This window comes from Hemitrygon akajei, chromosome 16 (genome assembly GCF_048418815.1).
Source record: "Hemitrygon akajei chromosome 16, sHemAka1.3, whole genome shotgun sequence".
Lineage (NCBI taxonomy): Eukaryota > Metazoa > Chordata > Chondrichthyes > Myliobatiformes > Dasyatidae > Hemitrygon > Hemitrygon akajei.
This window is the reverse complement of record NC_133139.1, coordinates 72248151-72274480: the sequence shown is the minus strand read 5'-3', so window position 1 is coordinate 72274480 and position 26330 is coordinate 72248151. Positions and strand designations below refer to the sequence as shown.

At 44.1% G+C, this 26330-nt stretch overlaps 2 protein-coding genes across 5 annotated transcripts in view; both read left to right on the top strand.

Annotated features, from left to right (window-relative positions):
* The first annotated feature begins 1202 nt into the window (after positions 1-1202).
* LOC140740177 (volume-regulated anion channel subunit LRRC8D-like) lies at positions 1203-17392 on the top strand. 3 transcript variants are annotated; one of them, XM_073069158.1, is made up of 3 exons: positions 1203-1270; positions 11321-11445; positions 12879-17392. In XM_073069158.1, the coding sequence occupies exon 3, from the start codon at positions 12881-12883 to the stop codon at positions 15350-15352; it is 2472 nt and encodes an 823-aa protein (XP_072925259.1). In that variant the 5' UTR covers positions 1203-1270; positions 11321-11445; positions 12879-12880; the 3' UTR covers positions 15353-17392. The 3 variants fall into 3 exon arrangements, with proteins under 3 accessions (XP_072925259.1, XP_072925261.1, XP_072925260.1); XM_073069159.1 differs by lacking the exon at positions 1203-1270 and adding an exon at positions 1284-1550; XM_073069160.1 differs by lacking the exon at positions 11321-11445 and having other exon boundaries at positions 1214-1270.
* A 4547-nt stretch (positions 17393-21939) lies between these two features.
* The window catches only part of map2k7 (mitogen-activated protein kinase kinase 7), a 107656-nt gene continuing 103265 nt past the window's right edge, over positions 21940-26330 (top strand). For both annotated transcript variants that reach the window (XM_073069156.1, XM_073069155.1), the window contains exon 1: positions 21940-22220. In XM_073069156.1, the coding sequence (XP_072925257.1) occupies positions 22085-22220 (136 nt within the window). In that variant the 5' untranslated portion in view covers positions 21940-22084. The remainder of the gene's footprint in view (positions 22221-26330) is intronic.

Genomic DNA, 26330 nt, shown 5'->3' with positions numbered 1-26330 from the left:
CTCACATCAAAGTGGGACTCAGTCTTCCCCTCTGCCTCCCACACCAATAAGGACTCCCGCCCTTCCCTCTCCCTCCCACATCAGTGGAGGATTCCATCCATCCACCCTCCCAAACTGGCGGGGACCCCATCCTAGCCAGCGACCTCCTTTCTCACATCGGTGGAGACATCCAGCCACATTCCCTCCCCTTTCCCTCAGGCGTCAGTCAGGGCATCCGCCTACTCCCACCCCTGTCAGTCAGGGCACGTACCCCCCTACCCCACCCGCCATTGGTCAGGGCACGCAGCCCCACTCCCTACCCACCAGTCAGGGCACACCCGCCACCCTTCCCCCATCAAACATCCCCACCCCCTTCCTGTCAGTCAGGGCATGTACCCCCCCTACCCCACCCGCCATTGGTCAGGGCACGCAGCCCCACTCCCTGCCCACCAGTCAGGGCACACCCGCCACCCTTCCCCCATCAGTCAAACGTCCCCACCCCCTTCCTGTCAGTCAGGGCATACGCCCCCCTCTCCCCCGTGACTCAGGGCATACAACCTCTCTTCCTCCCAAGTGCTGGGAACACCAACTCCTCTGTATAACTAATCAGACCGTATTGGGGTTTGGGAATACTGTAATTTGATTTTCGGTCCGAGTCTCTTCATCTGAACTCAAGTCAAGTCGCTTTTTATTGTCATTTCGACGATAAACTGCTGGTACAGTACACAGTAAAAACGAAACAACGTTCCTTCAGGACATGAAACAACACCAAAACTAGACTAGACTACGTCAGACAACTCAAGGCTACACTAGACTGCATAAAACAACATAAGAACTACACTATACTAAATACTTACACAGGACTCCATAAAGTGCACAAAACTGTGCAGGGCACTGAAGGAAATGAACAGAATTCAGAATAAGAAGGCAAGCTGTAGGTGATAGGTGCAGCAGGTGAGGGGTGGGCGAAATGAAATAAGAAGTTTGCGGGGGTGGGGGTTAGGTGGAAGAAGTAAAGGGTTGAACAAAAATAATAATATGATAGGAAATGACAATGATATTTCAGTTTCAGAGCGAGCTGAGAGTTGTAGCCGGCCTTGTGGGAAGATTTGACCGGTTTATCTCCCCCAGTGTGGCCAGCCGGGCCGACGATTTTCGCTCGACGGCCGCCCCACCCTCCGGCCTTCCCGCCCCAGTCCCGCCCCTTCCCCACTGCGCATGTACAGAATTCATCAAGGCGCCCGCCGAGGCCTGGAGTAGCGCGCACCGAGCCTGGGACGGCGGACGGCAGGTAGAGCTGCTCCGGGGGTGGGCTCAGGCGCGTAGGCGCGGTCAGTCCGCTGGGTCGAGGAGCAGATGCTGGATTTAGTCCGGCTCTAGTCCGTGCCCACTGGTGCCATCGAGACCTCGTCGCGGTGTCTTTGTGTGTGACCCCTCCGCTGCCGTGTATATCGGGCTGGGGCGCTCAAGACAGCGCTGCTGTCACACTTGTATATAAACTCTACCTCAGAGACAAGTGCTTGCTTGCTTGCATTCTGGAGAGAAATGATAGAGCCCAACCCCCGTCACTGGTGAGTGTGAGATACAGTACAGGGATATGGTTAAAGTGTGAAACAGAATGCTGGAATTACTCAACAGGTAGGCAGCATCTTTGGAGACAGGAACAGATGAAACGTCGCGGTCTCTGCCGATGCCCTCGACCTAAGTGCCTTTTGCTTTCTCTGGAGTTTTCTGTGCCAATATGTCCTGGCCAATATTTAACTCTTCACTGAGCTGACTACATTACCGTTTGTGGCGACCTGCTTTATGCACTTCTCGATTGTTAAGTGCTTTGGAGTGCCCCGGGGTTGCCTAGGGCACAAAGAAATGCAAGTCTTTTGTTTCTTTTGGGTCTGTGTGCATGTCTGGGTTCCAGTCAGTATGAAACTCAAGCCCTCATCACCAGTTTGAGCTTCCTGCAGTGAAGTTGAGAAGGGTGATAATCGTCCAGTTTTGGAAATGGGAAAGACCTTCTGGCTGTGTGTTAACATGATACCCCTGTCTCTGCTGCATCCTGTTAGCAAGGAGAACCTTACAACGATCAGGGCACAATGGTGTTTGCAGGGTTGAGGACTGATGATGGAGTGCTGGATGGGAGTGCTCATTGCCTCAAAATTATACAAATGTAAGGAATAGGAGGCCCCTTCCCTATTGAGTAAGATTACAACCAATCTTTTATCTTGATTCCTTTAACTGAGGCTGCTGGAGTGAAGGAGGAATTCTCAGTTTGACTCCTTATTTTGAGAGTGACCCTCTGGTTCTAAAGATTCACCTGGGGAGCTATCATTTCTGTATCTACTCATTCAAGTCATGTAAAAGTTTTATTTATTTTGTGTTAGGCCAGGTAGCCAGTCAATAATTTCTTCTTGTTTCCCCCCCCACCCCCCCCCCTTGGTTTTTAAATTGTGAGGTTGCATTTGCTGCCTTGCAGCTATATTCTTAGCTGTACTGTCTCCCTGTTTTCATCCATTTTTCATCTGGCTTTTCTATTTCCATAAACACAGAAACAAAGTTGCTGCTATTAACAGAACTTAATTTAGGTGAAAAAAAAACATTGTGATTGATACAACAATGTATTAGTGACAGCATGTGGGACACCGTGAATGTACATCTATACTGATTCTCCTTTAAAGTAAAGCATTCAAATAATGATCAACAGTATTTACATTAATATACAGTAATAAATCTAATCCGCTACAAATTCATTTTATTCACTGATCTCTACTACAATCTGCACTTTGACATTGCTGAAATGCCTTCTCAAGCAGAATAACTCCAGTAGTCCTTGTGCATCTTGTTTCATTCTGGTTCTTCTATATTTGTTACCTTGTTACATTTAATCGATCACCATCCTCCCAGTATCACCTCTATATTTTTAACTGTGTATGAAATTTAACACCAGCAGAAACTACAGTCACAGTTACTTTATATTGGTGTATTACTACTGAGCAAACTTGTTGCTTCTGAAACCTCTCTCTGTCTGCTTTCACACTGCCTTGCATCCTAGCTCCCACAGAGTGAGATCCCTGTGGACTCTGGCTGCCTCTTTTTTGCTGTAGTCACCGATAAGAATTTCAGTTCTCTTCTCTGAACAGTCTGTTCTGGATCATCGGCAAGGCTTTCAGCTCTGACACATCTTTTTCCACTCTGTCATGCTGGGCTGACGTTAATTTGTTCATGCCTGTTTTGTAACCTCCTGTCAAGGACCATTGGAACTGCTTCCTTGTTGCAACACCATCATCTGTTCCTGATTTGACCAATCCAGTGATTCCATGATATCAAATGCATTCTTGGGCTGTGCATTTGTTCTGAAACCTGGTGGACTGACCTTCTTGCAGTTCAAGCTGGTGACATGGACTCTTCCTCTGAACTAACTGACCTTGTTTTGAAAACAGCCCCATTGTTCAGAGAATTGAGCCTGGCTGTTACTTTTCACTCTGGGTCTTTGGCCTGTCATTGGCCCTGGATGGAATATTCCCTTTTGGAACTATCTGCTCCCCCTTCTCCCCACCGGGCCAGTTCTATGCTTTCTGTGGCATTTAGATTAGACTAGATTATGAGGACACTCAGTCCTCGTTTATTGTCATTTAGTAATGCATGCATTAAGAAATGATACAATGTTCCTCCAGTATGATATCACATAAACACAAGACAGACCAAGACTAACTGACCAAAACCACATAATTATAACATACAGTTACAACAGTACAAAGCAATACCGTAATCTGATAAAGAGCAGACCATGGGCACGGTAAAAAAAAGTCTCAAAGTCCCCGATAGCCCATTATTTCACGCAGATGGCAGAAGGAAGAAAAACTCTTCCTGCCATGAACCTCCAACTTGGCAAAACTTCCCAATGCAGCCTCTGGAAGCACCCGACCACAGCCAACTCTGAGTCCGTCTGAAAACTTCGAGCCTCCGACCAGCCCTCTGACACCAAGTACTGAGCACCATCTCTGCCGAGCGCTTTGACCCAGGCCCTGGCCACCAAGCAACAGGCAAAGCCGAGGATTCGGGGCCTTCCTCTCCAGAGATTTTTCGATCGCACAGTAACTGCGGCAGCGAAACAGGCATGTCAGAAATTTCACCAGATGTTCCACCGTGCTTCTCATGTCCATCTCCATCAAATCAGGATTGTGCACAGATAACGGATATAAATTCCTGGAGTGGCCGCTGCGCCCTGCCGTCGCGCCGCCATCTTCTCATGAATTTCACTGGACACTTACAGGAAATCTAACAACAACACTTCCTTGTCTTATCATGGTGATTGTCCACAGTGTCTGATGATGACAGTTTTTAGAGTGGAAAAGCTGTTGCACTGGGACAGTTCCACATTCTCGAACTCAGAAGTCTGAGTTCAGGGGTATGAAAAAGCGTCACAAGCTGGGGTCTTCCTTGATTGGAGTGGATTACCATGATGTCTTGTCTGCCTTGTCATACCCTTTACATTGCAGTACTGCTTTCTTAGCCTTTGGGTCTCACAGTAGATCTCATCTGCTCAGTCCACTGGAGCTGACTTCCCATACTAGGACAGGCATGTCCTGTCTCACCAGGCTACCCTCACCTGGTTTAGTTCAACTGTCAAAGTGGTGTACCAGGGTGTGTCTGCTGTCGCCTGCAAACAGCTACTTAGAGCCAAGAGTGAGAGCTGAGTGTTCAGTGGTGATCAAAGATGAGTGAGCTGCCCCAGAATGGACACAGTGAGCCTCTTCACCTCAAGCTGCTACCCCTCCCTGGACACCCTATACACCCCTTATCTCTGCGAATAATTTCCTCAAACAATTCTCAAACAAATCGTGAAATTTGTTAACTTAGCAGCAGTACAATGCAATACATGATAAATTTAGAAGAAATGAATTACAGTAAGTACATATGTATATTAAATAATAGTGCAAAAACAAATATTTTTTTTAAAAAGTGAGATAGTGTTCATGGGTTCAATGTCCATTTAGAATTTGGATGGCAGAGGGGATGAAGCTGTTCCTGAAATGCTGAACATGTACCTTCAGGCTTCTGTACCTCCTCCCTGACGGTAACAACGAGAAGACGCTTGTCCTGGTTGATGGGTTTCCTTAATGATGGATGCTGCCTTTCTGAGGCACCGCCCCTTGAAGATGTCTTGGATACTATGGATGTTGGTGCCCATGATGGAGCTTACAACTTTTTGCAGCTTGCTTTGATTCAGTGTGGTAGACACCCCCGCCAACCACCCCCCCAGACCAGATAGTGATGCAGCCAGTCACCATTCTCTCCTCAATACCTCTAGAAGTTTTCGAGGCGACCAAACAAATTTCCTCAAACTCCTAATGAAATATGGCCATTGGCTTGCCTTCTTTATAGCTGCATTGATATGTTGGGACCACGTTAGGTCCTCAGATGCCCAGGAATTTAAAACTGCTCACTCTCTCCACTTCTGATTCCTCCATGAGGATTGGTATGTGTTCCTTCATCTTACCCTTCCTGAAGTCCACAATCAGCTCTTTGGTCTTACTGATGTTGAGTGCAAGGTTGTTGCTGTAACACCACTCCACTAGTTGGCATGTCTCACTCCTGTATGCCCTCATGTCACCACCTGACATTCTACTAACAATGGCTGTATCATCAGCAAATTTATAGATGGTATTTGAGCCATGCCTAACCACACAGTCATGGGTACGGAGAGAGTAGAGCACTGAGTTATGCACACACCCCTGAGGTGCACCAGTGTTGATCGTCAGCGAAGAGAAATCAAATACCCTGCTGCTACTTGCATGGTAATGGATTCTAGCGTTTTCTGCCTGCTACCCACCTTTCTTTAATCAGCCTTGGATTTTCTCAGTTCCCTGGGACATTTCCAGAATCAGAATCAGGTTTACTATCACCGGCATGTGTCATGAAATTTGTTAACTTAGCAGCAACAGCAATGTATAATGTAAAAGAAAAGTAACAAGTGAATCAATTTACAGTATATGTATGTTGAATAGACTAAAATCGTGCAAAAAACAGAAATAATTGTATATTAAAGAAGTGAGGTAGTGTTCACAGGTTCAATGTCCATTTCGGAAACCAATGTCAGAGGGGAAGAAGCTGTTCCTGAATTGCTGAGTGTGTGCCTTCAGGCTTCTGTACCTCCTACCTGATGGTAACAGTGAATTCAAGCAACCCTGTAAAATTGCAACAATGCAATCACCATCTGTGCAGCTGCTACTTCTAACACCAAGTATAGCAACAAATTAGGAAAGTAAATGATATATTGGTTTTATTGCAAGGGGGTTTGAGGACAAGAGTAGAGATGTCTTGCTCCAGTTATATGGGCCCCTGGTGAAGCTGTTCCTGGAATACTGTTGGGACTCCTGAAGGGAATGATTGATTCCTGTGATAGTTTTGTTGAATGGGGGAGATTAAACATACTGAATGTAGAAGAACGATGTGTAAAATTCTTATGGAACTTGAAAGGTTGAATACGGGGTTGATATTTCTCCTGACTGGAGCTTTTCAATAGGGGTGTGGTGGGGGGGGGGGAGCGGGGGACACAGTCTCAAAATAAGGTATTGGCTGCTGAAGACAGAAGGAGAAGAAATTTCTTTGCTCAGTAACCAGGCCCGCAGAGCTTCCAGGGGTAGAGAACTCCATAAGCTCACTGCCATCTAAGTGTTTTCAAGTTGAGAGGCAAATATAGTTTGAGGTATTCAGGGAATCAAAGATATGGTTCAGTGTGGGAAAGCATCCAAGAGATAAAAGACTGGCAGTGTAGGCATGAGTGTGCATATTCAAACCCAGCTCCTGGTTCATATGTTGTTTTTACCTTCATAATGTCCACCTTAGTCTGTCAGTGATACTGATGTAGACCACCACAGATGGACCTTGCAGCCATAGAGCACAAAAACAGGCCACTGTGTCCACACCAGTCACCTGTGTCTATCTACTCTGACCCCATTTACCACCATGTGATCTTAGTGCTGGTTATTCAAATCCTCATCAACGTAGTCTGTTCAAGAATACCCCCACCCCTCAGTGGAAAAAGCTCTTCTTGATGTCCTCTCTAAACCCTGGTGTCTTCCCCCTTCCTTTCCAGTCCTGAAGAAGGGTCTCTGCCCGAAATGTCAATTATTCATTTCTACAGATACATCCTGTTGAGATACTCCAGTATTTTGTTTGTGTTGCTCTAAATCATGTCTTCCACTTTGATACCTCTGCTAGATATGATAGGTGAATCCAGGTGCATGGGAAAGGTAAAGGCTAAAGAAGGAATCTGATAGAGGAGAGTGGACCATAGGAGAAATGGAAAAAGGAGGGGTACCAGGGGGAGGTGATAGGGAGGGGAGGAGAAGTAGTAAGAAGCCAGAGTGAGGAATAGAAGAAAAGGGAAGGGGGAAGGAAAATAAATTACAGGGAGAAATAGATGTTCATGCCATCAGGTTGGAGGCTATCTATATGGAATATTAGGCATTGCTCCTCCATCCTGTGAGTGGCCTCATCGTGGCAAAAGAGGCTATGGACCAACTGGCACGTCAGAATGGGAATGGGGATAAGAATAGGAATTAAAATGGTTGGCCATTGGAAAATTCTGCTTTTGGTAGAAGGGGTAGAGGTGCCCAACAGAGTGGTCCCTCAATTAGTCCAGTCTCATGAATGTAGAAGAGGCCACATCAGGACCCCAACAGATTTGCAGGTGAAGTGTTGCCTCACCTGGGAGGACTGTTTGGGGCCCTGAATGGAGGTGAATGAGAGGTGTAGCATTTCTGCCGCTTGCAGGGATTTGTGCTAGGAGGGACAGAGGAATGAACAGGGGAATCAGGGAGGGAGCGAACCTGGCAGAAATCAGTGTGGGGGAGGTTGAAAGTAAGGATGTGGTGGTTGGGTCCTTTTGAAGATGGCGGAAGTTGTAGAGAATGATGTGTTCAATGCAGAGGCTCGTGGGGTAGTAGGTGAGGACAAGAGGAACTCTATCCCTGTTAAATCGGTGGGAAGTTGGGGTGAGCACAGATGTCCGGGAATTGGAGGAGATGCGGGTAAGGACAGCACCAATGGTGGAGGAGGGAAAACCCAATTCTTTGTAGGAGGAGGACATTGCTGATGTCCTGGAAAGGAAATCCTCATCCTGGGAACAGATGTGATAGTGATGAAGTAACTGAGAAAAGGGAATAGCATTTTTACAGGGGACAGGGTGGGAAGAGTTACAGTCAACTTAACTGTGGGAAACAGTAGGTTTAAAAAAGATAGTTTGTCTCCAGAGATGGAGACAGAGATAGAGTAGCACCAATGCCATTGTCTGTAGCGCAGGAAGAGTTGAGCAGTATTTTAAGGAAAGGCTTGGAACATGGACCCACTTGCTGCCTTAACTATGTTATTTACCTGTGCTTCCAATACAAAGATTGCTGGACTTGTACTTTAAGGTTCCTCTTTGCCTCAGTACGTCTTCACATCCTATCATTTGTGTGGTGTGTCCTAACTTCATTAGTATTCCTGAAAAGTATTGTCTCAGATTGACCTGGATTTTACTCCCTTTTGCCATTTGTTAACCCGTTTCACCTACACATTGGTATTATCCTGTAGACTGCTCTGCACATTGTTAACAACTCCACCAATAATAGTGACATCTATGAATTTACCATGACCCCTACATCCATGTCCTTCTCATTCACCTATATTACAAAAAGCAATAGCAAGGATCACAGCACTAATCCCTGTGGAATGGTATCCAGTCGCGAAAACGACCTCTACCTTCACTGTTTCCTATTGTGAAACCAATTTTGGATCCAATTTGGCAGATTGATCCTATGGGCTATCCTCCCACCTGAGCTTTGTCAAATGCCTATGTAAATCATGTCTACTGCACTGCTGTCATTAATACACTTTGAATATTTTGATAAGAAAACAGATTGGTCAGACAGGATTTGCCCCTGACAAAGCCATGCTTACTATCTCTGATCAGTCCCTGCTTTTCCAAGTGGTCTTCAATTCTATCTTCCAAATTTTCCCCCCAATAACCCTTCTACCAATACGAGACCCATACTTCCATAATTAGCAGGCTGTTCAATGCTATCCTTCTTGAAAAGGGGGACCTCAATTGTCATCCTCTAATCATCTGGTTCCTCACTTGTGGCCAAAGAAGATTTAAAATTCTCAGTCAGAATCCCAGCAAGCTCTTTCCTTGATAATTTAACCATGTGATTTTAAACCCACCAGATAGGCGGTGGGGTAGAGATATGTCTCTGTCAAAGGAGGTGCAAGGTGCTCCTTCCCTCCACTAGCCTGTAGGTCACCCTTGGGCAAGATATAGTACCTGCTTAGTTGCCCAATCAGGGTTTCTTGAAGCCATGGGAACAGGTGGATGGTTGTATGAACAGCCAGTGCGTATCACAAGACCTGTTATGCGAACACTGACACCAGACAGAAAAACTCTGAAGAGTATTGACATTGGCTGGGGTCACCTGCCCAGAAGAAGGCAATGGCAAACCACCTCTTGCCAGGAACAGTGGTGGTCATAAGACCACCATCACCCATGTCATACGACATGGCACATGATAATGATGATGCAGCCTACCAAGGCACTGAGTACCTCCAGAGGCCTTTTCCCTTTGCTCCAATGACAAAGAATATTTCTTTAGCAAATACTGATGTAAAGCATTCAATTAAAATCTCACCTGTACCTTCAAGTTTCACACACAGATGTCTCCTGTTCCAAATGCGATCTCAAACTTCAAAGTTTTTTAACAAAGTATGTATAAATTATACAACCTTGAGATTTGTCTGCTTACAAGCAGCCACAATCCAAGAAACTTTAAAGAACCCAACATTGCCCAATGCGCAGAGAGAGGGGAAAAAGCACACATATCATGCAAACAATAAAAGCAAGCAACAGCGTTCAGAATAAATGTGAGTCCATAGACATGAAGCCCGGAACAGGCCCACGGCCTCAGCCTTAGTGCAGTGAAGTGCAGAGTAAACATTGTGGAGCGGCAAGCAGAACTGGTCCAAGCCTCCCAGCGTTTAAATTGTCCAAACACTGGGTTGATTTTTGCACTAGGACTCTTGCCCTGGTTATACTTTCAGCCTCAACGTCATAATAAATCACCTTGATTTACTTTAATTCTGTCTGCCTGTGACATTTTGTAATCTCTATTTGCCATCCTGACTTCCTTTTTAAGCAACACCCTATACTTTTTATGCTCTTGGTGGGCCTTCCCCTAGTTCCCTAAATAAAGCTTCTCTTTCTCTCTTTATCGAACCACTGATAACTAGTGTTTCCTGTACTTGGCTTTACATAGTGGCTACATCTTGCTATTTGAATGCTTCCCACTATGCACTTCCCACTGTAGATTTGCCAGCTGCTATCTTACTTTAATGAACTGTCCTTCCCACAATTTTATCTTTTAATTTCTGGTCAAATTCCTGTCTTTTTCCATAACCTCCTTGAAATGCACAGAGTTATGGTCACAATCTCCAAAATGCTTTCCTGCCAACACTCCCTCTACTGACCAGCTATATTCCTCAAGGTAGGCCCAGTAATGCTCCATCCCCTCATTGGTTGATTTATATGCCATGTGGATAACACTCACTTGGACATATCTAAAAAAAAATCCACCTCTTCTGAGCCTTTTATATCGAGGCAATCCCATGTATTATTATTAAATTGAAATCTTGTGGTATTCTCTTCCGATTTTCAACACATCTTACTGTAGCCTGATTTCACAATCTTTCTTGGACACCTTTTCTCAATATTGAAGTAATATGTTCCTTGCCTAACATGCTCAGATACTCAGCAGACTCTGTAAAAATATACATAGCTGTGTTCTCACCCTGAACTGGACCTGCTTTATTCCAAAAAAATCCATCTCTTCTGAGCCTTTTATATTAAGTCCCCCTCTTTACTGTTCACAATCATTATCCATCCACCTAAAGCCACTTCTTCAGCTTGCCTCTTCATTTTCTCTGAACTAACAAGGAGTTGGGACACCACGTTGCAGTTGCAGACATTGGTTACACCACACGTCGGGGATATTGAATACAGTTCCGGTCACCACACTATGGAGTGTGGTAACAATAGAGATCGCGGAAGAGGTTCCCAGGATGTTGCTTGGAATGGGGGGGGGGGGGGTGTCTGTAGTTATCAAAAGCTATCTGATATAGGATTTACTCAAATTACCCTTTAGTAACCGCTGTCCACCCAATACTTCCAATAATACGTGGTTCCTGCTCCTGCCCATCATAAATCCTTGCTGAATCTTTGCTCTGTCTGCTGCAACTCTAGTTGGTTTGACTTTGGAGGCAATGAGATGAGTTTGTTACTGGTCATTAACCTTTATAATATTTGTTACAGCTCTTTCATCTGCAGGTATGTGTATGAATACTTGATAATAGCTGGGCTTGCTACTGGACTGGAGCTTTAATCTGGAAACTTCCATCAGTTTGGTACTCCAGCAGAAAGCCCACTCGAAATTTCATGTGAGTTTCTGTCTGCTTATTCTTCACTTTATCCAATATTCTTTGGTGATATTTGATCAATTTGGAATAAAAACAAACTCAGGAAGTCTAATAAATTATATGAGCTAAACACTGAAGTAAATATTCTTATGGGCACCTGCAGTCCCAGAGACCCCACCCTCTCAGGTGGGTCCATCTGACCTCAGCAGGATCATAGTGAGCTGGTCCCCATAGATAGTCTCCAGGGGACCAGCCCAGAGGCATTAACACTGCCAAAACTGCCACTAAACAAATGAAACATGAGTAAATCTGCAGATGCTGGAAATAAATAAAAACACAAAATGCTGGCAGAACTCAGCAGGCCAGACAGCATCTATGGGAGGAGGTAGTGACGACATTTCGGGCCAAAACGCTTCATCAGGCCTGAAACATCGTCACTACCTCCTCCCATAGATGCTGTCTGGCCTGCTGAGTTCTGCCAGCATTTTGTGTTTTTATTTTTTAAAATTTTTTTTTAACTAAACAAATGAGTTTATTTTGTGGCCAAATCTCCTCATTATAGACTTGAACCCATCCAATAATCTATTTCTATAGTAACGTTCCATGACTTTGGACTATGTTGTTGTAAGATGGACACTTTCATTCATTGCATTGTGTACTCTGGGACCATGAATACAACACAGTCTATTTTGTCCACTGTGGTCATGATGCTTCAAAGAACAGTACTCTTGGCCCCATTGTTCTTCTCTGGCCTTGTCGTCCCATAAGTTCAGTGATCATCCACTTCTTCTTGGGCACTGTTGCTCACTCCATGGTGCAGTTCTTCCTTGCATCCGCTCTGAAGCTTAAGGCCTTGAATCTGTTCCCGCTTCCCCCCCCACACCATCCTTGCACTATTAGCTAAAGGTACTACCTCCCTAAACCTATCTTAATGTTATGATTCATATTGTGTCAAACTCCTCTTTGCTGCAGGAAGAGTCAATTCAATAAACATATAACTCAGAGGAAAGAATACTTCTCCAGCAAAGCCCTTCTACCCTGAGAGTATAGTTCCCTAGGGACCTTTCCCCAGTTGCAACTATCCCAAGACCTAGAAATGTACCTCCACACTAAAGCACGGTCTCACCTTCCTCCTCCTGCACTACCCAGCCTTAAGCCTTGCTCCACACCCACTCTATATAATGTTCTGTCATCAGCCAGTGCAAGGCAGGGGTGTGGTTTTGTGGCCTAACAATTGTGATCTGCTTTGGCCTAGGAGGTGTGGAAAGCTGCAGTGGTGAGGTCTGTTTCTGGGTGCTGAGTGACCTGCATTACATGATAGCAGAAGGTGTGATCCTTCTTGGGCTTAATTGCACCCTCATTGGTGAATACAATGGATTTAGATGGTGGTGTGGAGAGTTTTGGTGGGGGGGAAAGATTCTTGGTTTTTTAATGTTCCCACTTGTCTTTTGCAGACATGATCACTCTGACGGAGCTTGCTACTCTCTCGGAGAGTCAGTCCACTCATCGACTTCTCAAACCCTGGTGGGACGTTCTGATGGACTATTTTGTAGTGATTATGATGATGGTGTCCCTCTTGTCAGCCACCTTGCTCATTTCTAATGATAAAGTTGCATGTTTACCTTGTAACAATGTGCAAAGTCTGAACACCACACCAAGATGTTACATAAATAATTCTCACGTGGTGGATTCCAATACAAAGAAGATACAGAATGTGAACAAGAATGATCCCAATGATCTCAGTTCCCCAGGATCCTTACCATCAACAACTAAGAAATCAAAAGGAGGCCATAAAACAAACTTGGATTTCCAGCAGTATGTTTACATCAGTCAAGTCTGCTACCAGAAGGCCTTGCCATGGTACTCCAAGTACTTTCCTTATGTAGCCCTTGTCCATTCCATTATTATGATGATCAGTGGCAATTTCTGGTTCAAATTCCCAAAAACCTCCTCCAAGGTGGAACATTTTGTCGCCATTCTGGGCAAGTGCTTTGAATCACCTTGGACCACCAAAGCAGTTTCTGAAACGGCCAATGAAGACTCTGAAAATAGCCAACATCGGACTAAAATGTTCCACTCAATGACACCGGAGCGCAGTGAGAACTCTGACACTTGTTCCTCATTCACTTCCTGCCCCGAAGTGACCTTTGAGCCTCCTGTCACTGGGTCGGCCTCAATGAATATCCTGGATAAGCAGGACGGTGAACAGGCTAAGGCTCTCTTTGAGAAGGTCCGCAAGTTCCGGGCCCACACTGAGGACGGAGACCTCATCTACAAATTCTATGTTGGTCAGACAGTTGTCAAGGCTTTAAAATTTATGATCATTCTAATCTACACATTTACCTTTGTCAACTCGATCACGTTTGAACACATCTGCAAGCCCAAGATCAAAAACGTCACAGGCTATTCTGTTTTCTTCTGCACTCACAGTATGGCCTACATGCTGCAGAAGCTCCTTATCACCTATATCATTTTGATCGCACTCTATGGATTGGTGTGTCTCTACACATTGTTCTGGCTGTTCCGAGGCTCTTTGAAAGAATATTCCTTTGAGAAGGTGCGTGAGGAGAGTAATTTCAGTGATATTCCTGATGTTAAGAACGATTTTGCTTTTTTGTTGCACATGGTAGACCAATATGACCAACTCTATTCCAAGAGGTTTGCCATTTTTCTGTCTGAAGGCTGTGAGAGCAAACTACTGGAGATGAACCTTAACCATGAGTGGACTTACGAGAAGCTGAGGCAGCATGTGTCCAAAAATAGCCAAGGGAAGCTCGAACTGCAACTCTTCATGTTGTCTGGAATTCCAAAAGCTGTCTTTGACATGAGTGATCTGGAGGTTCTGAAGCTGGAGCTGGTTCCTGATGTGAAACTGCCTGCTAAAATATCTCAGATGGCAGCTCTGAAGGAGCTCTATCTTTACCATTGCCCTGCAAAAGTTGATCAAATTGCCTTCAATTTCCTCAGAGATCACCTTCACATCTTGCACGTCAAATTCACTGATATTTGTGAGATCCCTTTGTGGGTATACTCACTCAAAAACCTGGGGGAACTGCACCTTTCTGGCAATCTGAATTCTGAAACCAACAAGGCCATTGGGCTGGAGTCCCTAAAGGAACTGAGGCACCTCAAAATACTTATCCTGAAGAGCAACCTCTCCAAAATCCCCTCCAATGTCATGGAACTTGCTACTCACTTATCTAAATTGGTTATTCAGAATGATGGCACAAAGTTACTGGTCTTTAATAATTTGAAGAAGTTAGCCACTCTGTCTGAGCTTGAGCTGCAGAATTGTGAGCTTGAGAGAATCCCACATGCAGTATTCAGCCTTCCTAACCTTCAGAAACTAGACCTGAAATTCAATAATATCCAAACCATTGAGGAGATTGTTAGTTTCCAGTACCTCAAAAGGCTTTCATGCCTCAGACTTTGGCACAACTCTATCGTCTCCATTCCTACAACCATTGGTCTCATCAAAAACCTTGAGCAACTTTTCTTAAACAACAACAAACTGGAGTCTTTGCCCAGTGCTCTGTTCACCCTCAGAAAGTTAAGGCAGCTGGATCTCAGCCACAATCTGCTTACAACTATTCCCCAAGACATTCAGTTACTCCAGAACCTGCAGCATTTCTCCATCACCAAAAACAAGGTTGAGACGCTGTCTGTTCACCTCTTCCAGTGCCTAAAACTAAAGACTTTACAACTTGGTCAAAATTCGATCAACTGTATTCCCCCTGAAATTGGACAGTTGACACAACTCACTCACCTGGAGCTGAAAGGTAATCACTTGGAAAAAATTCCACCTGAGATCGGCCACTGTGCATTACTGAAAAAGACCAATCTTATTGTTGAGGATATATTGTTTGATCGCCTCCCCACTGAGGTCAAAGATAATCTTACAGAACAAGATTTTTCTTCTGTTGTTTAAATTGCCTTCCTGAAGTTGCGGGAAATTTCTATTCTTGAATCGATTATCAAGTGCTGCAACTCCAGAAAGATTTTTATGTCACCTAAAATTCACTTGAAAGAATGAGACCCAAAGGGAAAACTCCACTGGCTTGGAAAATGAACTGTTGATTTGAATTAGAATTAATTCAGAAAGCCAAAAGCAAAATATTGCAGATGCTGGAAATCTGAAATGCACTGGAAGTACTCAGCAGGTCGTTACTTTGTAAGGCTATCGACTTGAAACAGGCAGAAGAAAATCTCAGATTATGGAATCTGCAGCAAGAAACAAACTGTAGAAAGTCAGTGAGTCAAGCAGAATCTGATGCAAGGTCACAACCTGAAATGTTGATCATCTCTGTGCCTCTCCACAGATGCTGCCTGACCTAGTGGGTTCCTCTGGTAGTTCGTGTTTTGCATCATCATGAAGTATTAACTTTTGCTCTCTGATCCTGCTATGTCCTTATGGTTTATTGCTAATTCAGCTATGTCACATAGTTCTTCAAAGCTAAGACCTTTTAAAGGTCCTTGATCTAGGTACTGCCTGCTGGACATACTGAGAGGTCTGCAGTGAGCTACCCAATTAGTGCGTCTTTGTGTTTGACCTCAGCAAGGAGTCAGTTGGAGAGGGTTTCTGACATTCAAGAGGAGTGAGGGGGGAAATCTGTTACTCACAAGCTCAAAAGTTAACAGAAGGACAGAAAGGGAAAGATGTATAAAACATAGGGCAATTGTCTGAAGCACAGTGATTAAACATTTCAGAAGCAAAGAACTGCAAATCCAGAAATTAAAAAAAAATAACGAGGGATGTGCACACACACACGTACTTAAAGTGACACACATGCACATATATATGTATTACAGTAGCATCTCAGTATCTGTAGAGGGGGAAACAAAATTAATGTTTTGTATTGATGGCCCCAAAAAGTTAATTTCTCTCCCCATAAATGCCGCCACACTTATTGAGTAGTTTCAGTATCCTATTTTATTTTAATTGTTTAGAACCTATGGCATTTCTTTAACTCGCAGTTTCTCCATTTGTCTATCTTACACTCACTTTATTTTCCCCTTTTTTCTGCACACATCAATTTCTGTTCCATCTGTTTTACGCTCTTGCTCTCACTCTCTCTTACTATCTTGTGACCTACTCTTCAGAAATGCCTTTTAATATTAAAACCCAGAAACTGCTGACAAGACCCTGCATGGTGTGAAGCAAATGACTGAGCTGCAGTTTTGGTGCAATCATGTCATCAGAACTGGAAGGTATTAGTGACGAGAACAGAGCTACTTTAAAGAACAATAATCACAGACTGAACTTGCTGCTTCAACCTGCAGCTGAGCTTCTTTTAATACCTCCCATCGGAATATGCGGAGCAGCTTCAATGAAGCAGAGCCGGCATAATTTCAACATGGGTGGGAGTCTGATAGTTGGACTTTACTCTCAGTTGGCCAGTTAAAAGAAAGTAAATACTTCAGGAAGCATTTTCATAAAGTTAACCCTTTAAGATTTAAACTGGGCTGATAATCAGTAAGTTAGAGATGAGTAATTGTATAGTTACTGTTTGATATGATTGAGATAGGTAATCTAGCACAGCATGATTAATTGTGATGGTCTGTCATTGTGACAAAACAGTGATCAAATTACTTAAGCGAAAAATTGGCAGTAGGATGAAACAAAGCATTTAATAGTCCAAGGACTGGACAAGTTCTGATTATTTAAGTAAAGTTTGATCAGTGATGATGAGATAATTTAGCAAATATTCAGAGATTCTTGGAATTGGTTTGAGATTAAAGACAACATGAAGCTCTCTGGATTACCCTCTTCTATATGCAACTCTTCTACAAACAGAGGCAGGAAATAATCTAACGGAAGCATACGATGCTCCAAGGAAAGGGGAAGAATTGGTTTCACCAGCAAACCTGCTATAGCCAGGGTATACGTCTCATCAGTGGATTTTCAAATGCTCATCATCTGTATGTGATTTTTATGTGGAAATAAATTTAAAGTAGAATCTAGCTTTGATTGACTGTTCAGAAGGAGTATTATTTCCTGCTGTCTTTCAGTGTTAGAGGGTCAGGAGGTGTTAAACACCAAGAAGTTTCATGTAGTTACACAAAGAAGGTGGATTTAGTAAAGGAGGACCAACAAGGGTAGGTCTTACACAGTGAGCAGTGCAACAAAGGGATCTGGTCCATAATTCATTGAAAGTGGTGTCATAAGTTGTTAGGGTTGTAAAGAAAGCTATTGGCACATTGACCTTAATAGATCAAAGTACTGAGTACAGGAGCAGGATGTTATGTGAAGTTGTATAAGACATTGGTGAAGCCTAATTTAGAGTATTGTGTGCACTTTTGGTCACTCACCTACCTACAGGAAGGATGTAAATAAGATTGAAAGAGTACAGAGAAAATTTACAAGGATGTTGTCAGGACTGGAGGACCCGAGACATAAGGGAAGATGGAACAGGTTAGAACTTTATTCCCTAGAACGTAGAAGCTTGAGGGGAGATTTGATAGAGGAATACAAAATTATGAGGGCTATAAGTAGGGTAAATGCTTTTTTCTCTGAGGTTGGGTGAGACTACAACCAGAGGTTATGGGTTAAGAGTGAAAGGTGAAATGTTTAAGGAGAACATGAGGGGAAACTTCTTCACTGAGAAGCCTGTGAGAATATGGGATGAACTTCCAGCGCAAGTGGCAAATGCAATTTTGATTTCAATGTTTAAGTGAAATTTGAATATCTACATCGATGGGAGGGGTATGATGGGCTGTGGTCCGAGTGTGGGTCAATGGGAATGGCTAGTTTAAATGGTTTGGCGTGAACTAGATGGGCCAAAGGGCCTGTTTCTCTAAAGGTTAACAGGATTCTATTACTCTAAAAGATATGCTGATTGTATGGTTTTAAAATATAGGAATTATTAAGTGATCAACACAATACAAAATGAATTAGATCTAAGTACAAAACATGGTAAAAGTCATAAGGCACTTTATCTAAAGGCGTGAAATACTTGTAACAAGATGTGACAGATAAAGTTAAGTAGATATCATCTACTAACCATGATAAACACACGTTGCAAGATGAAGGCAGGGAGCTTAATATTCTATACCCTTCAGGAATGTAGATAAAATGGGGCAGCACTAATAAAGGCTGACATCAATAACGTGATCTTTACAAACACTTAAGCAGAACTTTAACAAAGAAATCATTGACTGTGACCATTATTTATTGACATACAGGTATTTATTTATTGGAGCATGTTTATTAGTAAGGAAATAAAGTTGTTTTTAACATGGGTAATGTATGGGTTACCCACCAATAATCATGCGTCCGACTGGAAAAGGTTATTTTAAAAGTGGTCACATCTAATGAGGCAGGATTAATTAGTTGTTTCATAGCAAAGAATATTTTGAAAAAGTAGTTTGTGTTTCAGGACTGAAAAGGAAGATGGGTCTTGGCCTGAAACGTCAACTGTTTATTAATTTCCATAGATGTTGCCTGACCTGCTGAATTCCTCCAGTTTTTTTTTTGGTGTCCTGCTCTAGATTTTCAGCATCTGCATAATTTCTTGTGGTAAGTACAGCTCCAAGAGTCCTAAGAGTGGCCACTGTGTGTACACCACATACAGATAGATGTGCAGTTTAAATTTGGCATCATGTTCAGCACAAACATCATGGCCCAAAAGGTCTTTTCCTGTTCTGTACCATTCTATTTAACATGCTCAACTTCCAATTCAGTTTGAGAGCAGCAAACCCAGGAATAAGTCTAAGGCCATAAAATAATTTTTAAAGGTACATTGAGTGATACTGAGTGATAAAAATACTGATTTATTATTGTAACATACTAAGATACAATAAAAAATGTCTTGCAAATTGTCACAGATCAAATCATTACACAGTGCAAGGAGTTAAAGCCTTGTTTCACAGTACAGGTAAAGTACAAGATCATAATGAGGTGGATTGTGAGGTCAAGAGTCCATTTTATCATACTGGAGAATCATTTACTAGTCTTTCTACAGTAGGGTACAAGCTATCCTTCAGCCTGGTGGTATGTGCTTTCAAGCTTTTGTATCTTCTGCCCAATGGAAAATGTCTGATGTGGGGGGGGGGGGGGGGGGGTGGTCTTTCAATGTCCTGGTTGCTTTACTTGAGGCAGCATGCTTTGGACTAATTTGCTGAAGTGAACAAGAAACTTAGATTAAAAGACAAGTGGTAAACCTCTAAAGGTGGAATGGGATTTGTTTTGACTGAATTGGCCAGAATAGTATGGCTTGGCCCTATCATGTTTGGAGTTGATTCGGTTGTCTTAACGCAGAAGAATAGAATGGAGTGTATTCAATCTGGGTTCAACTGGATGGGTAATATTTACCTGACGTATTGTAGGTACGTATTGGAATAGGAGAGGTTTGGAATTTGGTGGTCTGACCCAGGTTCAATCTTATGATAGAAGAGCCTGGCTTTTCTGAGTGGAATAAAATGTGATAGGCTTGCTTGGCATTTAAAGGTGCATGGAGGTAGGTATGACCTGAATCTGAATATAGGCCTAACTAACTCAATCTACCTTTTGATATCAGTCCTACCAGCTCTTAAATCAATCTGGCAAGCCTTTGTTGCACTTCCTCTATGGAAGCAATCATCATTCCTCAGATAAGGAAATTAAAACAGCTTTTGCAACTCTGGACGGGATCTCACTAAGGCCTGTTTGGATGCCCCTGTACTCTTGCAATGAAAAGCTTTCTAAATGACTGCTGCAACTGAGTCCTTACTTTTAGCAAGGACACCCAAAGCCATACATAACTCATATCTACCCCCATGCCAAAGCAGCACACAAAATGCTGGAGGAACTCTGCATGTCAGGCAGCATCTATGGAGATAAATAAACAGTTGATGCTTTGTTTCAAGACCCGTCATCAGTTGGAAAGGAAGGGTGAAGACACTGGGTGGGGGGGGGGAAAGAAAGAGGGGGATAATGAGGACAAGGTAGAAGGTGATAGGTGAAGGGCTGCAGATGGAGGACTCTATATGAGGAGAGTGGACCACGGGAGAAAGGAAAGGAGAAGGGGCACTGGGGGGAGGTGATAGGCAAGTGATGAGAAGAGATAGGTCAGAGTGGGGAATGGAAGATGACGGCAGGAGGAAGGGATTTTTTTTTAATTACCGGAAGGAGAAATCAATATACATGCTGTCAGGTTCGCGGTTACCCAGATGGAATATAAGGTGTTGCTCCTTCCACTGAGAGGCCTCATAGTCACAGGAGGCGGCCGTAGATCGACATATCGGAACGTGAATGGGGATAGGAATTAAAAAGGTTGGCTAATGGGAAATCCCGCTTTTGGCAGATGGAGCGGAGGTACTCAATAAAGTGGTTCCCCAGTTTACATCAGGTCTCACCAATGTAGAGGAGGCTGCATCAGGAGCACCGGATACAATAAACAACCCCGATAGATTCACAGATTAGGTGTTAGATAGATAGATAGATACTTTATTCATCCCCATGGGGAAATTCAACATTTTTTCCAATGTCCCATACACTTATTGTAGCAAAACTAATTACATACAATACTTAACTCAGTAAAAATGATATGCATCTAAAATCACCCTCTCAAAAAGCATTAATAATAGCTTTTAAAAAGTTCTTAAGTAGTTTACTTAAATACATTGAGTCCTAACCCCGGCACTTTAACATATCTTACTCCTGGCGGTTGAATTGTAAAGTCGAATGGCATTGGGGAGTATTGATCTCTTCATCCTGTCTGAGGAGCATTGCATCGATAGCAACCTGTCGCTGAAACTGCTTCTGTCTCTGGATGGTGCTATGTAGAGGATGTTCAGGGTTTTCCATAATTGACCGTAGCCTGCTCAGCGCCCTTCGCTCTGCTACCGATGTTATACTCTCCAGTACTTTGCCCACGACAGAGCCCGCCTTCCTTACCAGCTTATTAAGACGTGAGGTGTCCCTCTTCTTAATGCTGCCTCCCCAACACGCCACCACAAAGAAGAGGGCGCTCTCCACAACTGACCTATAGAACATCTTCAGCATCTCACTACAAACATTGAATGACGCCAACCTTATAAGGAAGTACAGTCGACTCTGTGCCTTCCTGCACAAGGCATCTGTGTTGGCAGTCCAGTCTAGCTTCTCGTCTAACTGTACTCCCAGATACTTGTAGGTCTTAACCTGCTCCACACACTCCATTAATGATCACAGGTGTTGCCTCACCTGGGAGGATAATTTGGTCTCTGATTGGAGGGGAATGGACAGATGTAGCATTTATGTCGTTTGCAGGATTGTGTACCAGGAGGGAGATGAATGAACAAGGGAATCGCTGAGGGAGCGATCCCTGCAGAAATCAGAGGGGGAAGGAGGAGTAAAGATGTGTTTGATGGTAGGTGAGGACAAGAGGAACTCTATCCCTGTTAAAGTGATGGGAAGATGGGTGAGCGTAGATGTCCGGGAAATGGAGAAGATGCGGGTGAGGGAAGCATCAATGGTTAGTAGAAGGGAAACCACGTTCTTCGAACCCGGACTTGTAAGGGTTCGGACGATTGATCTGGTTCCAGGTTGGAGAATCCCGCTGAGGAGGCTCTCGATGCCCGAGGGAGGAGTTGAAGGCCGGAGCTACGCAGGCGGAAAGGTGGAGTCGGGCATCCGCAGGAGGGGGAGGGGCGGCAGCTGGGTTTCACGCGCCTGCGCGCTCCCTCCGCATCTTGAGCTAAGATGGCGGCCTCCTCCTTGGAGCAGAAGTTGTCGCGTCTGGAAGCCAAGCTGAAACAGGAGAACAGAGAGGCGCGGCGCCGGATCGACCTCTCCCTCGACATGAGCTCGCCTTCCAGCCCGAGGAGACCCCGACCAAGTAAGCAAAGAGGCCGGTGGTCTGGGGAGGGGGTGTGTCGGCCCAGTGCCCGAGGCGCAGGATCGGACCCCACAGTGCCCTGACAACGGAAACCAGGCCGCGTCATCTCTAGAGGAGGTATCCACCACGACAGACAGCTATTCTGACCAATCAGAATGGCTGCCTGCGTCAGAATCTGTGTAAATCCTCTTTACGGCCCAATCAGATCAGGGCATAAATGGGATGGCTGTTGGGCTTATATTGTGACAAGTCGAGGTGGAGGAACCAACCTGTCCTCCTCCGAATGTCCTTCTCGCAGCCACCACATCGAACGTGTGGCAGAAGCCACGACAGGACCCCTTCTACTGCTCGGTGGTGGTGGCAGCCGTGGGATGTGTTTTTAATTGCCCACCATTGAGGCCAATCGAGCCTCAGAGACACCCGTCAGTCAGATTGACCGGCCAATCTATCCCACATACGTGCTTCCTGTGGGGTTGGCTGTAGACGGAAATGGTTCTGCCCCCAGGCTCGTCGGGCCCTGTGGCCTGTTTATTTATAAACAGCCCTGGCCAGCTGAGGTTGGGGTGTGGATGACGGAGGCACCGAATCCGCAGACTCCCACTCCCACATCGATGGAAGCCCGTGGCCGCATTTAGTATCGGTGTTATCTGGGCTCTCTCAGTGTTCCCACTCACGAAAACAAGGATTACGAACATGGATATAAAACAATGTAAAGAATCGCCTTAAATGTGGAAACGTTGGCTAAAACGGAATGGTTTATAAATCGACGATACTGGAAATATTCACTAAGTTGGCAGTGTCTGTGAAGACAGAGAACCCAATAGTGTTTAATTAGGTAGGCCATAGACCAGGATCGGTAATTCCGTTAACAGACACTGCTTAAGCGGAATGTTTCTAGAGTGCTCCTGTTAAGATTTCCAGCGACCACATAAATTTTAAAGAAATTGCAGGGCTAGAAATCTCAACTGGAACAAAAAAAATGGAAACACGCAGAAGGTCAGGCAGCACCTGTGAGACGGTTGCAAATTAATCTTGTCAAAGAATTCTCAGTGTAAAAATAATAGTGTTAAGTTGTGGATGAAGGAATGTATAGTGCAAACAGAATACTTTTGATCAGGTAGTGCCAGAATTGTGGTTGTGATAAAGTTGGTGAAACCACCTTATTACAAATTGATGGGGACTTTTAGAAAGAGATTAAAGGTATAGGAATTGCTCTGTAGACCAGGCAGCTTCAACGGCAAGAGAAAAGTAGAGTTAATTTTACATGCTGCTGAACTTGTCAATCTCAAGTTCAAGTTTATTGTCATCTGACTGTACTTATATGCAACCAAATAAGGCAATATTTTTCTGGATCTTGGTGTACCCACAAAACATAGTTACACAGCATATAAAACAAAATATTACCACAAATAAATTAGTAAAATGTAATTGAATGAGTGTGTAGTCCACAGCACTGGTAAACAGTCCTAGTGATGAGACCTTGGGGTAGCAGGTTATTCTCACAACCTCAGGGAAGAAGCTATTACCCAGTTTGGCAGATCTACTCATCCTTCCTGATGGTATTTGGTCAAAGAGATTGTGGGATGGGTGGTAGGTGTCCTGAACAATGCTTTGGGCCCTTTGTATACAACACTCCCAGTAAATCATAATTGGTAGGGAGGGAGACCTTGGTGATCCTCTCAGCGGTTTTTACTGTCCTCGGTAGGGTCTTGTGGTCCGATGCCTTGCAGCTTTCGTACCACACAATGATGGAACTAGACAGGGCACACAATGGTACTGTAGAAAGTTGTTAGAATGGGGGCAGGAAGCCTTGTATCCCTTAATCTCCTCAAAGTGAATGTGCTGCTGTGCTTCCTTGACTAGATGAGGAAGTGGTCCAGATTAGATTGTCCATTACATGCACACCAAGGAACTGTGTGCTCTTCACTCTCTCCTTGACAGAAACATTGATGTGCAATGGAGAGTGGTCAGCCTTCACCTTCCTGAAGTCCCAGTCTTCTCTAGTCTTGTTCACTTTGAGACTCGGGTCATTGTTCTCACATCAGTTGACAAGTCTCTCCACCTCCTCCGTATGCTGACACATCATTATTGCTGTTGAGGCTAACCATTGTAGTATCATCACAAACTTGATGTTGTTTGAGCAGTGTTGTGAGTCAGCGGAAGGCTGAGCTGACTGCCCGGGGGGGGGGGGCACCAGTGCTCTGCTTTATGGAGCTTGAGATGTTGCTGCCAACCCAGACGGACAGGGGTCTTTCCATCAAGAAGTCCAAGATCCGGTTACAGAGAGGGTTGTTAAGTCCCAGTAAGAACATTTTACCCACAAGCCTCTAAGAAATTATTCTGTTAAACACCAGTCTGAAGTCAATGAACAACTTCCTGGCATATGAGGCATCATTTTTTAGGTGGGACAGGATAGAGTGGAGGGCATAATCAGTGCACTGGTTTGAGCAGTGGGTGAATCAGAAAGCGTCCAATGTAACTGGAAGCTGAGATTTTATATGATCCTTTACCAGCCACTCAAAGCATTTCATGAATGTTGAAGTCAGTTCCTCTGTGCAGTAATTATTTAGACCCTATTGATGTTCTCTTGGGCACTGGAATGATGGTGTTTGAAACCTGGAAGAACAGTTGACCGCTGTAAAGAGATATTAAAGATGTTTGTTGAGACTTCTGTCCCTCACCACAAATATAGACAACAGAAAATGTTGAATTTGATCTAGTGTCTAGAAAACTGATAACTGCCTAGAAGGAAGAGAAGTTGCCCTTGGAACAATGCAGAAAGCTATGGGCAGATAGTTTAGAATAGAAGCAGAATGAAGAATTCAAAGTTACAGGCAACTGAAGCTTAAGGTTTGCCCTAGGACTAAACTTGGGTGTTCTGCTAAGTGGTCACCCTATGTCACTCCACAGTAGAGGTGGAGAAATCAGTACACTAAATAGAAATAACACACACAAAATGCTGGTGGAACACAGCAGGAGAAGCACTGTCGACGTTTTGGGCTGAGACCCTTCGTCAGGACTAAATAGAAATGAAGGTCTTTCTGAATGGTGAGAAGGGATAATGTAAAAGAGCAGGTGTTGTATCACCTGTGGTTGCATGGAAAAGTGCCACAACAAGGTATGATTGGTACACATGGAAGAGCAGACCCAGATCAGTGCAGGGTACTGAAATGAGAGAGGAAAGGAAGGTGTATGTGGTGGTGGAATCTTATTGAAGGTGCTGAAAACTGAAAAGGAAGATGAGATACATTAGTTGATGATGAGAACAAATGTGAGCCTTTTCCTTGTTGTGTCTGGAATAGTGGCTTAGAACAAAGGTGTGGGAAATAGAGCAGGTATGGTCAAGGGCTGTGTCCAAGGGTTATAAAGTGGAACTCATGGTTTAGAAAAGGAAGGTATTTTAGAGGCACTTGTATAGAGAAACTTAACAAACTGTGCCATAGTTCCTGAGTAGACATTGGATTGTGCATAATTGGATACTTGACAAGGGCCAAAAAAAAGTTAAGTTTAAGCGGAGCAGCCATTCTATGAGTGGGCCTGTGTTAGAGTAGGGAGTTGACCCTTTGGCTTATTGTTATTTATTCTTTCTTTCTTTCTTATTGAACATTTAGAGCAATAGGGATGCAAGGAAGGATAGTGGAATGCTCTTTTTACAAGATGTGGGAAGGCAGGGAGACCTACATAAGTCTGTGGCAACTATACCTGCAAGAAGTGAGTCCAGCTGCAGCCTCTAACAGACCGTGTTGAGGATTTGCAGCTGGAACTGAATGAACAGATCATGTGAGGGGCTCAGGGTTGATAGGACATACAGTGAGCTAGGTACACCCAAGGTGCAGATTACAGGTAAGTAGGTGACAGTCAGAAGGGGGAAAGGAGATAGACAGCTGTGCAGCGTATCCCTGTGGCTATTCCCCTCAACAACAGGTTTGGATATTGTTGGTGGGGGAGGGGGGGATGATCTCACAGAGGAAAGCCACAACAGTCAGGTCCCTTGCACTGAGTCTGGCTTTGTGGCTGAGAAGGGAAGAGGGAGAAGAGGCAAGTTGTAGTGATAGGGGAATAAAAAGGAGGTTCTGTGGATGAGAACAAGATTCCTGGATGGTATGTACC